Source organism: Lipotes vexillifer, unplaced genomic scaffold, assembly GCF_000442215.2.
Source record: "Lipotes vexillifer unplaced genomic scaffold, Lipotes_vexillifer_v1.1 scaffold164, whole genome shotgun sequence".
Taxonomy (NCBI): domain Eukaryota; kingdom Metazoa; phylum Chordata; class Mammalia; order Artiodactyla; family Lipotidae; genus Lipotes; species Lipotes vexillifer.
The window spans coordinates 3,908,544-3,920,969 of NW_006789313.1; the positions used below are offsets into that span (position 1 = coordinate 3,908,544).

Below are 12,426 nucleotides of genomic sequence, written 5' to 3' on the forward strand. Positions count from 1 at the left end.
TCCTGCTGAGACTCAAAGCTGTTAAGGAAGCAAAGGTTCCGCTTCCTCCCAGCTTCCCAGGACAGTCCTGCGGGCTGACCGGGCTCTCTCACCATTCTGCAGGCTTTGTGCCCATATGCTCTCTGGGCCTGTCTCAGATCGGCCGCATGAATCTCGGGATGGACGCCAGCACCTTCAAGTTTTATACCATGTGCGGCCTCCAAGAGGGCTTTGAGCCTTTTGCTGTCAACATGAACCGCGACGTGGCCATGTGGTTCAGCAAGCGCCTCCCAACATTTGTCAATGTGCCCAAGGATCATCCACAGATAGAGGTAATGCTGCACGTTGCGGGGACCCTGGCAGGCCAGGGGGACCAAGGCCCTGAACTCCCGCTGATGCTTTTGTCCCCAGGTGGTGCTTGCCTAAGTCCACACCCTGGCTGCCCCTACCCCGGTCACCTCCTCGCTGGCCCTCAGAGCTGTCGTTGCAGGTACCTTAGTTGGGACAGCTGAGTGGCATCTTACAAGTGGTAAACACCTTGCAGATCCATCCCCAAACCTTTGGGCCACAATGTTTTCTCCAGACATTCCTATACCGGTATTATAGCAATACGGTATCCAGAGACCTTAAATGTTGTTTTCCTAAAAAAGTTCAGTACCTGCGCTCAGGATGATGTGTTCCAAACATGGTTCTCCTCTGCTCATAACTCGATGTCTTTTAGGCTTTGTTTAATTCCTGCAGAACCGTCTCCAGGTTTTTAAGTGGAGGTGTAGTAGTTGATTATGATGTTCCCACCTTGTCGGGGGAGCAGAGAGGCAGAGAAGCCAAATATTGTAAAGAGACTGATTCGGATTCTGGTTCTACATCTGCTTGCCTCTGTATCTCCCAGCCCCACCATGGTTTTTTCATGGCGTAGTGGGGGGACGGGAGCTGATGGGATGTCAGACAAGTCAGCTCCACCGAAGCGTTAGATTCAATGGCTTGATTCCCCCAGACTGTAAGTCCCCTTCACTCCCTGCCCAGTTTGAATTCAGCAAGTATCAATTCTTCATCCTCCGCTTTTCCCCACCGTCTTAAATAGTAGAGAGCTTAATTTCGCTGATTCCTACCTGGCCATTACTTTAGAAAGCTGGCTCATAACCTTTTTGGAGGTCGTGAACCCCTTTGACAAACTGATAGAATCTAGAGACCCTCCACTTAGAAAAATATAGAAACCACACAAAAATATGTAAGCGTACTCATGGACCGCAGGATAGGAACTGTTGTCTAGAATGCAGGGAGAAATGCCCAGATCATAACAAAATTATTATTGTAAGTCTGTTTACTTCCTCTGCTCTTCCCTCCCACCCCCCCTCACCCCTCCCCACCCCCCCACACACACACTTCAAAAATCCAGTTTTGATCTCTCATCCTCCAGTGCATCCCGTGCAGCGCTTGTGCCCTGGAGCTGGGAATTTCCTCAGTATGTAGAGTAGTCTCCAGGAGCTTCTGCGCTCAGGCTGTAACTGTGGTAAAGGTGGGGAAGGCGCTGGGTGGGAGACGGTGCCCCCCAAGGAAACTCTGATGTCTCTTCTTGAGCTTTGGGCTTTCTGGTGCCTTCTCCCTTAGATGTTCTCATGCCCACTGACAGGGGAAACCTCTGGAAAGATTTTCTCCTTTAGCCACTTGTCACCTTCCTAAAAGGTCAGCATCAGCAAATACAACACTGCATTACCCCCCTGCCTGGCATCCTTGACCTTGCAGAAAGCCCAGTGAGCATTTTTAGATCCCTAATTTAGATCCCTCATTTCCCCAGCCAGAGGCAGATCTGTGTGATATTTTATAGGGCACGGTCCACGTAAGGATGAGTGTAATGGTTTGTTATCACTCGTGACAACCTTTGTAGTTCTCATAAAGCCTTGACGTAAGCAGTCAGTGAGGGGAGGAGGGATGTGTCAGAGTCAGGCTGTGTCAGGTGAGGACCATGTTATTTCCAGGTCGTGAGGATCGATGGCACCATGGACAGCCCTCCGTGCCTCAAGGTGATCCACAAGACGTTCGGCACACAGAACAGCAATGCCACCATGATCTACTGCCGCCTGAGCGTGCCGGTGGAGTGCCACTCCTCGTTCAGTCACAGCCCGTGTCTGGACAGTGACGCTTTCCAGAAAAGGTGAGGGAGGAGCCTCCAGCTCTCAGAGGTGCTCAGCCTGTCTGTTGCAAAGTCGGCTTTCTGTCTGTCTCCTTCTCACTCTACCTCGGCACAACTCACAGGACTCCTCTGTGAGTAGGGTTCCCTCTGCTTTCAGTCAGGAAGAAATGAGGATGAGTGTGCACACAAGTGCATGCCCGTGCACATGTGGGTGTGTGCAGTGTATAATTAGGGGACCAATCAAGCTTAACTGGGTCACATCCAGTGAACAAGTTTCTGTTCTTCCCAAGCTGTTCTGTTCTTCCCAAGCCTCCTTGCAACCTATAATTCGTATGTTTTTGGAGTAAAAAGAATGTAAGTGCGTGAGAGGGTGCAACTGTTGTTGCCCCTGTGTGAAATTAGAAGCTTCTGTAGGCAAATACTGCCTTTTTTGCATAACTATGGCTAGTGTCCAACCCAGCAGCTGTGTGACTCCTGAGTAATGTGACTTCCTGCTTCCTGATAAGGAATATATTCCTTGCTATCTTTCTTCCCTTTAATGTCTATTTTTTATTGTTGATGTATATCTGGTCCGGGTTTCCTCTAGAGTTTTACTATCTACCAAGCTTTAAACAAGCAAAGCTGCTTAAGAGAACAGGATAATGTATTCCAAGGTATCCCTGCCTACATTGTTAGCGTCTCCCAACCTCCCCCTAGCTCTAACTTACACCTGGGCTGAGAGACAAGAGTTGGAAGGCACAGCCCTGCCTGGTGGTATCAGGTTGCAAATGAACAAGTCCCAAGACCAGTCAGGATCACTCATGTATAGGAAAGAGCCAGCTCCTTAAACTTGCTTTCATCATTAAAGGTAGATCAGTTGCCTGTCAGACTTGTGGGCTTCTCTATAGACCTGAAGAACTAAAACATGGATTTCTTCCCCCCCCCCCCCCAGGAAACAGATGCAAGAAGTACTCTCTCATACAACAACAGTAAGTAAATGTGCTCAGTTATGGTTTTAATTATTTGATTCTTTGCTGTGCCTGGTAATATGGCCCCTACAGCAAAGATCTGTCTAGAGATCCTCTTTAATTGCCAATTACTCTGTCTTTTAATATCCTTCTTGATGCTTCCAGAACATATCTATGGCATTTCTCAAGTCGGGGAAAGAGAAACAGTTATTCAGTGCAAAACAGAACTCTACCTGGAGCGTCTAATTGGGCATCATTGTGTAATTGGTGCCTATTTGCCACCAGGGACCCAGCACTGCCTTTCTGATTGAAATGAACATCAGTTGGGGGAGAAAGGGCGGACTCTTAATGTAATCCTTTTGTTTGCTCTTTTATGTAAACTTCTATGAATCAATTCTCCCATCTCTCTGAGCGGTGCCAGGAATAATGTTGAAAGCAATCAAATGAGAAGAAGGGGCAGGGAGCCAGCCCAGAAGATGGAGGCTGCTTTGGGTTCTTTTCCTTCAAGCTAGACAGTGGTCAGAAAGCAATGCTTCTCTTAATTTCCTTCTTTCTCTCATCCTTCCTTAGCACCTGACCAAAACACACACACACACACACACACACACACACACACACACACACACACACACACAAATTCCTTTGGAAGAAATGCATGTCAGCCCTTCTATAAAGTTATCCTGCAACCCCAAGTTCGTAGGTTAACTATCAAGAGCAGGATTCTTGCAGCGGCATGTCACACACTTACTATGTGCAGGACACTTCACGGAGCACATTGTATCACCTTCCTTCTTAAGTTCCACTGCAACCCCAGGAGATGAACAATATCATGCGCTCTGAAGCACAGAGAGGACAAATGACTTGTCCAAGATCACATGATTAATAGCTGCCAGTGCCAAGATGCCAGCACAGGTGTGTCTGGCTGACCCTTTTCCAATCAAAAAGTAGGACAGACTACACATAAAAGGACTTCATTTGCACTACTGATACTATGTATAAAATAGATAACTAATGAGAACCTACTGTATAGCTCGGGGAACTCTACTCAGGGAACTCAGTGCTCTGTGGTGACCTAAATGGGAAGGAAATCCAAAAAAGAGGGGATATATGTATATGTATGGCTGATTCACTTTGCTGTACGGTAGAAACTAGCACAATATTGTAAAGCAACTGTACTCCAATAAAAATTTTAAAAATAATAAAATAGAATAGAAGCAAAATAGAAAAAAAGAATAAATGTGCTCAGTTTCATAAAGAAAATGATGAAGCAGTCACTTACCTCGATGCTCTAGTTGTTATGATAACCCAGTGATACAATTCACAAGTTGTTACAGTGCCCACCAAGAATGGCTTTAATTTTCAGCCCTGCCTGTCACTGAGTCTGATGACCACACAAAGCACATTTGGCCACATTGTGGGCTTTTTCTTTTGTAGCATCTTTTTCGAGACTTAAAAAAACTTAGACTTCCTGCAGAATTGGAAAGCGTAGCCCGAGTTCTCTAACCCCCGGCCCCCAGGGCAATTTCATGGCTCTTCTCTCTGAGGACGAAGATGTGCCTGGCTCTGCCTAGCAGCCCTGGTACCCAGAAGAGGGTTAGGGTTCTGTGCTGACCATTCTGAGTGGCTGCCCCTGATCTCGGCAGCAGCATCTTCTGGGCAGTGGGTGGTGTATAAGATGCCTGATATTTTAGGCTAAAGCACAACAGAAAAGGTAAAAGTAAGGAAACCAGATTCTCTCATCAGCTCTTCACCCAGTCCAGAGTGTAGTGCAGTACACCCCCAGAACAGTGTGTGCTTTTCAAGAAAAGGGAGTCAGGGGGCTGCTGCATAATTTCTGCCTCTTGAGCCCGCTCCCCGCAACAGGGGCGGGGGGGTGGGGGTGCGGTCACTCACGGCCCCCTGTGGTCTCTCCCCAGCAGTGCTACTACGCAATTCGCATCTTTGCTGGACAGGACCCCTCCTGCGTCTGGGTCGGATGGGTGACTCCCGACTATCATTTGTACAGTGAAAAGTTTGACTTGAATAAAAACTGTACCGTGACTGTTACTCTGGGGGACGAAAGAGGCCGGGTCCACGAAAGGTAAGAGGACTCCTGAGGGGCAGGGTTGGCCCTCCCCCAGCGGTCTTTTTCCCTTCCCCTCACACCCCAAAGAAGGAAACATCAGCCTCTATTATAAAGGGAAAATGAAGCACAGGCTTAAAATCCTTAAGTAAATGGCAGGGGTGGGGGACGACTATGGTGGGAGAAGTGTTATTAGCTAAAATAAAGGGCAGTTTCATCACATGTATAAAACGTGACCCAGGGACGGGAGATACAGATGGACAGTTGGGAAGCCTGGGCTCCCTCTCAGACTCCGTGATTTCTAGGCCAGCCCCAATTTCTACAACATAAGAACGAGACAGAGAAGAATCCCTGGGTGCTTGAGGGAAGTCAGTTGCAGAAAATAAGAAGATGTACCACATCACACAGCAACTGATAACTCAGAACTTCTCATCCCAAAAGTTTGTAATGGCTGAAAGCATAAAGAACATAAAAGAGACATGGCAAATTTATAAATAATAACCACTGAATAGAAATTAGGGATCTTCGAGGAAAATGTTTTAGGCACACCCATCCCCTCCCACTGGTCCATTGGTACTACCACCAAGGAAGGATCTTTAGCCAGTGATGCCCCAGAAATGAACCAGCAGACCATGCCTTATTTCCACCTAAGTGAGATTTACTAGAGTCCTTGCCCATATGGCAGGCCTGTATAGAAGTGTAATAAGTTGTTTCTCATGATAACTTTATCCCTACAAAGTCAGGAATGTTTTGCTCTTCAGATGCTACTGGCTCATCAAAGGCCAGGCGCAATTGCTGTTTTCTGGGGGACCATTGTTGGTGGGTGGTTAAGAGTACAGACTTTGGAAGCAAACTGCCTGCGTTTTAAACTGGGTTCCAGTACTTACTAGAGGTGTGACTTTGGACCTGTTACTTAACCTCCCTGGGTCTAAATTTCCTTATTTATAAAATGAGAATAGTAGTTCTAATCTCACAGAGTGTTATGAGGATTAAGTGAGATGATACATAGATAAGAGCCTACAACAGTGCCTCAACTCAAGTACTCAATAAACAGCACTCTTATTACCATTACTGAATGTTCAGCATGTTATGAGACCCAGAGTAGATGCTATAACCAGATGCAGCATCTGGTTTGGTTTAAAGGAAAGTATGTGAAAGCAGTTGACCGCTCCAGACTTTGCTCTTCAGCCAAAAGAACAAAAAGCACAGTCTCATCCCAGTTGGGTCTGTTGCTCCAGTTTGCTCGCTCTGCCATGCCAGACTGATTATTTTATTTATCTGAGCCTCAGTGACCACATTCATTGGGAAAATTAACTGACACATTGGCACCTAACGTAAGACCCAGTAGATAGTAGGTGCTCAGTAACTCTTAGTTCTTTGTCTTGTGCAATAAGTAAACACAGGGTCGATTTTCGGATGTTTTCAGGCATTTCAAACATGGACCCTTTGAAATATGACCAAAGTGTGGCACCTCACACTCCTGCGGCTTCTGTACCTTATTAATTGAATTCTGTAGTCATTAGTGTACTTCGTACTTTAATCACTGAAAAGAAGTAATGGCATCGCCACAGTTTAACCTTAGTGGAAATCTAGCAATAGCTGTAACTCTTTGGAATGAGCAATTTGCACTGGCCCTGCCTGAGGGCATTCACCCTGAGAAACCAGCCTGACTGGTGCCACAGAGGAGAGTCGAGGGGAGGAGGTGAAGGAATGCTTACAAACGGGATTTCTAGTTGTCTGGAAAAGTGATGGACTTCCAGAAGCAGAAAGAACCTGGGAGAATTCTATTCAAATTCCTGGCTTTCCAAGGCCAGATCAGATTGACCTTAGGAAGTTTAAAGGGGCTGCTCTAGCATCCCGTATAGAGTCACTCTCTCCTTTAGCCTGAGATAAATCACTTGGTGTTACTTTAAGCAACCGGGTCCCTCAGATGAGCCACACCAGGACTGGGCTTAGGAAAAGACATACCAGCTGCCTCCTGCCCGCAGCCATCGTGAGGGGCTCTGGGGATCCACATACCACTTCTCCAAAGCCCACCCAGGGTTTGAAATCTTACCATTAAAAAAAACAGGCTTTGGGGCTTCCCTGGTGGCGCAGTGGTTGGGAGTCCGCCTGCCGATGCAGGGGACGCGGGTTCGTGCCCCGGTCCGGGAGGATCCCACATGCCGCGGAGCGGCTGGGCCCGTGAGCCGTGGCTGCTGAGCCTGCGCGTCCGGAGCCTGTGCTCCGCGACAGGAGAGGCCGCAACAGTGAGAGCCCCGCGTACTGCAAAAAACAAACAAACAAAAAAAAAGCAGGCTTTGGAGTTTAAAGGCTTTTTGGTTATTGTAGTTGGCTTTTAAAGCTAAATGCCTATGGTGGAGTTTTCTTTCTGGGGGGTGGTAGCCAGCTAGCTGAGAAAGGGACCCAGGTTGGTAGGTGGTGAAGAGTGCAGGGGGCAGAGCTCCAGGGAGCTGGGGTGGGGGGGGGGTAGTACAGATCAGGAGGTGGGAGGCCATCAGAGACTAACTTTATCTATTTTGCAAATCTCCCTGGGGCCCAGGCCTGCCATCCTAGGGAATGTGGGCCTGAGTTCTCAAGTGTCAAATGGCCTTTTGCCCTGGCACTGAAATGGAACTCAGGACACAGAGTTTTCGTTCCTGCCTCTTATACCAAATTCCTCTCTAAGTCCACCTGAGGTAGTCATCCTCTCTGCACCTTTATCTCCCACTTCTAAGGTGGAAATACTACCGTCCCCATTATCTGTTTCAGAAACATGAATGGATGATGAGCCAGGAAACAAGTTGCCTGAACACTCTGCTCTTTGAAGCAGATAGAGTGCCACATTCCTAAACTGAGTGAATTCATTTAAGAAACAAAATTATTCGGGGCTGATTGGAAAGCTTCATTGGAAGCTTTGGGGGCATTTCAATCCTGAGTCTTGATTCCAAACTGCCCCCAGTCCAGATTCCGTGCCTTTTCTTCTCTCTGGCTCCTAGTGTGAAGCGCAGCAACTGCTACATGGTCTGGGGTGGGGACATCGTGGCCACGTCCCAAAGAGCAAGTCGCAGCAACGTGGACCTAGAGATCGGCTGCCTCGTGGATCTGGCAATGGGCATGTTGTCCTTCTCGGCCAACGGGAGGGAACTCGGCACCTGCTACCAGGTAGGGGCGGCTCCTGGGGCCGTGACAGCAGCATCCCCAGCCTGGTGCTCAGGGCACAGCTCCTCAGTCTTCTCCATAGGTGGCATCCCCACCACAGCACATGGAGTTGATGTACCCACGTGGTCCAGTGCCATCTAGGAAGATGAGAGTAAAGTGACTTCCTTTTGTTCAGAGAGGGAAAGATCTCGTTTATTGGTTGATCAGAAATGCTGGTCATCCTTATAGAAGATAAGAAGGCTTTTCCTTGGTGATGGGCTCTAAAAGGTTATTTGTTGGTTCCATCAATATTTCTTGTGCAACTTTCATGTTACCTACACTATATAAGATGCAAAGTTTAAAAGGTCAACAGAGCTACTCCTCACTTTAAGAAACTTCTATGCTCAAAATACAGACCTATAAAAATGGATTGATCTGCCAGGGAGTATTCCCTTTGCAATAAAAGGTTATTCTCATTCACTATGGCTTCTTTACAGAGTGCTTTAAAATGCATTTACATAAATAATTTATTTTTCTCTTTCATTGACTATGAACTTCGACAGAACTACTTGGGGAAGCCATTAATTATACCCACGTAGGTTTACCCGTCATTAACCACAAGAAGCCTAATCTCCTTTAAGCTTCATCTCTGATGGCCAAGTAAGCTTGGGAAATGCCACAGATTATATATCCTCCTTTGGAAGTTTCGCGGTGAGTGTTAGTCCAGGAAAACTTTAAGAAATGCTTCAGAAAGAAACCTAGCCAAGCATTTCTCGTATTATTTAACCAAGAAGAGCTTTTTTTTTTTTTTTTTTAACAGTTAGTAATCTTCTATAAGCCTAGAGTTCTACAGAGCACACTATGAGACAGGCTAAGTTAGGAAGTCAAATTTCTGTATTAAACCTTCTTGACACTCCAAGGGTAGAATGGAGAGCCTCATGTACGTGTGGATAGAGTGTTATCCAAGTTCAGAGAAGGAAGAGCCTGCTTCCATTGAGAGTGGTCAAGAAAAGGTTTATTACAGAGAAATCTTGATTTTGAAACAAAGAATTCTTCCAGGTGGAGAGAGAGGAGTGTACTAGATTGAAAGAATGGCACAAGAAGCGTAATGGAGACGGGGGCATAGTGTATGTTTGAGGAACGATGGACAGAATAGAATGGGTTATGGTTCCTAGTAACAAATTTGGAAAGGTAGGGAGGTATTAGGAAGAAATGTGGAACTCCTGAAGAGTTCTGACCAGGACAGTGGCAGGCAGTGTCCAGGGAAGCTTACCCAGCTACAGCGGACTAAAAGCATCCGGCTCCTGTGTAAATGGCTAAAACCCCAGATTCCAGAATCAGCCCCAGGTTACAGCCTCTGGGCTGAAAAGCCCCTTGGCAGCAAGTGTCTGAAATGTTAGGTGACCAAAATCAGATGGGCAGAGCCCTTCCTGGGGGCCAGGGACGGGCCTGCTGGTGTGGCGGTCCTCTCCAGGACCTCCTGCAGTGGGTAGCCCCCTCCTGGGAAGAAGTGGAATCATCACTACCACCCAGCAACTGGGACCCCACCAGCCGCTCCCAGGAAGAGGCCTCTGCACAACCAGGCTTTGAAGCAGAAAGTAAGGTATTCTTCCGGTACTTTCTCAGGATTCCACGTTCCCTTCCCCACCAGTACCGAGAGGAGGCTTGTATACATGACTGCCGTCCTTCAGAATCCATTAGCTTTTTTCCCATTAACTTTTGAAATGAGTTTGACTGAAGGGTCCTCCCTGAGCTACAGAGAGCTCCAAAGCATCTAATCACTTTTAAGGTCCCTAAACAAATAAATAAATAAATAGCCCATGGCATTTGCAGCAGCAGTGACTTGCCTGCTTCAGGAAACAGCCCATGACGGTGAGAAGATGTTACAACAAAGAGCAGAACACATTTGTATCCCATCTTTCACGCAGTAGTTCCTGGATGACACTGGGCTGGTCAGCTGTCTGAGCTACACGTTGACACCCGCACCCCAGGATGCCTGGCGTGACTCCATATGCGTACAAATCCTGATGACTCTGCTCAGGGCTCCAAACCCCCTCTCACCCTGAGCTGGGAATGGGGAGGAGGTCACGACTCTGAGCACGGACCCTCAGGAGGCTCATACCCACCCAGCCCCCTTCTCATTCCCGTGAGACAGTAACGTGTCCAGCCATGCGTCTGGGCTCCCAGCAGTGGGATAATTGTTATTCTGCAGCTGTAGCCATTTTCATTTTTCAATCATCTCAAGAGGAGCAGGGCAGCAATATTTATATACTGGCTTTCCATTCAGAAAGGACCAGTAACCAAAATAATGAGAGGAGGATTCTCTCAAACAATGTTTCTAGACCTCCCCATTAAATACTGCTATGCGATTTGAAAAGCTTTTTCTGTCTCACTTAATGTAATCATGGGAGAAATGAGAAATAAAATGTATGTACAAGAGATACTCCTCAGTTACTGCCACTGCAGCCACACTGCTCCGAGAGCAGAGCCAGCCGTGAGATTCAGATTTGCGAGAGGGGTTACCCTTCAATTCAGGCTAGTTCCTATGCCCTGACCTTCACATGTGATTAGAAATAGAATGTCTGTCATTGCAAAGACAAAACGTAGCAGCCAGTGATAAAAGGTACCTTAAACACAAAGGGAAGAAAGTCCATGGCACTTCGTCTGGGCTCACTGCTTGTTCCATTAGAATGCAGCCTCGCCTTCCAGAGTGTAAGCTCCTTGAGGGGAGAGGCCATCTCTCAGGTGCACTGCTGCATCCCCTAACACATGAGACGGTGCCTGGTACCTAGTGAGCGCTTGCTAAGTATTTATTATCAAACTGGCCAACTCGGCCGGGAAGCCACTAGTTTTTTAATTGCTGCCTAACAAGTTACCGCAAAATTAGCAGCTTAAAACGGCATCCATTTAGCATTTCACAGTTCTGTAGATTTGACTGGGTTCTCTGCCCAGGTTCTCACAAGGCCAGAAATCAAGGTGTCGGCTGGAATGAGCCGTCTCTGTCCTGAGGCTCTGGGTAGCATCCCCTGCAAGCTCATTCACGTTGTCGGCAGGATCCAGTTGTGGTTGTAGGCTGAGGTTCCATTTTCTTGCTGGCCAGCCCCTCTCTGCTTCCGGAGGTGCCCACATTCCCTCTCACATGGCCCCTTCCATCTTCAAAGCCAACAAGGGCACATCTGGTTCTTCTCAGGCTTCAAGACTCTCTCTGATTTTCCCTTCTGCCCCCAGCAGGAGAAAACACCTGCTTTTTTTTTTAAGGGCTCGTGCAATTGGATTAGGCCCACAAGGATATTCTGTCTATCTTAAGGTCTCCTGGCCAGTAGCCGCACTAACACCTGCAGAAACCCTTTTGCCCTGTGACATACACGATCAGGGGACTAACCCCAGGGGTCAGGAGGGCCGTCTAGTATTCCACTTACCACACCACCAGCTGCAGTTTCTCTCCTTAATGTACACCCATCAGGAGCTCACCCTTGTGTGTTCTTGTTATTTTAGTGATTGAAGAGACGTTCCCGTTGTCCATCGTGGTGGGAGTGTACTCTGCACGGTAGAAATAAACCCATCCCAGGGCACCCATCCTAGATGCTTTCAAGGACCTCCTCTCTGCAAGGAGGTTTGAGGAGGGCCCTGGCATTTGACTGCGTAGTTTATGAAGTTTGCAGGGACCATTCCTGAGAGACCTAAAAAGGCACCACCCTCTCCAGCCTGTCGCTCCCTATACTGGTACAATTTAGCTCAGCAAAGAAAACCTCTGGCTGAATGCATTTCTCTCTCTCTTCACCTGGTTGGTCCAGGTGAAGTTTTCTCAGCTGCCAGCCCTCTGCTTGCTTCAAGTTGCCATGACTTGAGGGACACACGTTGTTCTAGATGTTACCTGTTGGGTATTTGAGAAATCTGGGGCCAGACCAGAGATGACTCTTGCCTTGTGGCCAAAGTCACACAGCATCAAATCAGAATTTCCCATATGTGTCTCTCACCCATAAACCCAGATCCTGGCACAAAGAAGGTGTGTGATAGGCACTAAATGATTGTTGAATGTCCTTACCAAAGCTTATTTCAGACATAGCCTAGGCAGTTCTAGCAGCCCCCTCCCTACCTGTTGGTTTTACTGGCATCATCCCTTCATATCACTCATGGGTACCTGAAGCATCAGGTAAAAGCAAATGTTTTATCTGAAACGTAAGCCT

The 12,426-nt window shown here is 47.4% G+C and overlaps 1 protein-coding gene across 1 annotated transcript in view; it reads left to right on the forward strand.

The window, feature by feature from the left end:
• Window positions 1–12,426, forward strand: part of RYR3 (ryanodine receptor 3) — a 394,047-nt gene that overhangs the window by 178,613 nt on the left and 203,008 nt on the right. Inside the window, exons 30-34 of the mRNA XM_007462557.1 lie at window positions 103–311; window positions 1,956–2,131; window positions 3,042–3,078; window positions 4,974–5,137; window positions 8,098–8,263. Of these exons, the coding sequence (XP_007462619.1) occupies window positions 103–311; window positions 1,956–2,131; window positions 3,042–3,078; window positions 4,974–5,137; window positions 8,098–8,263 (752 nt within the window). The remainder of the gene's footprint in view (window positions 1–102; window positions 312–1,955; window positions 2,132–3,041; window positions 3,079–4,973; window positions 5,138–8,097; window positions 8,264–12,426) is intronic.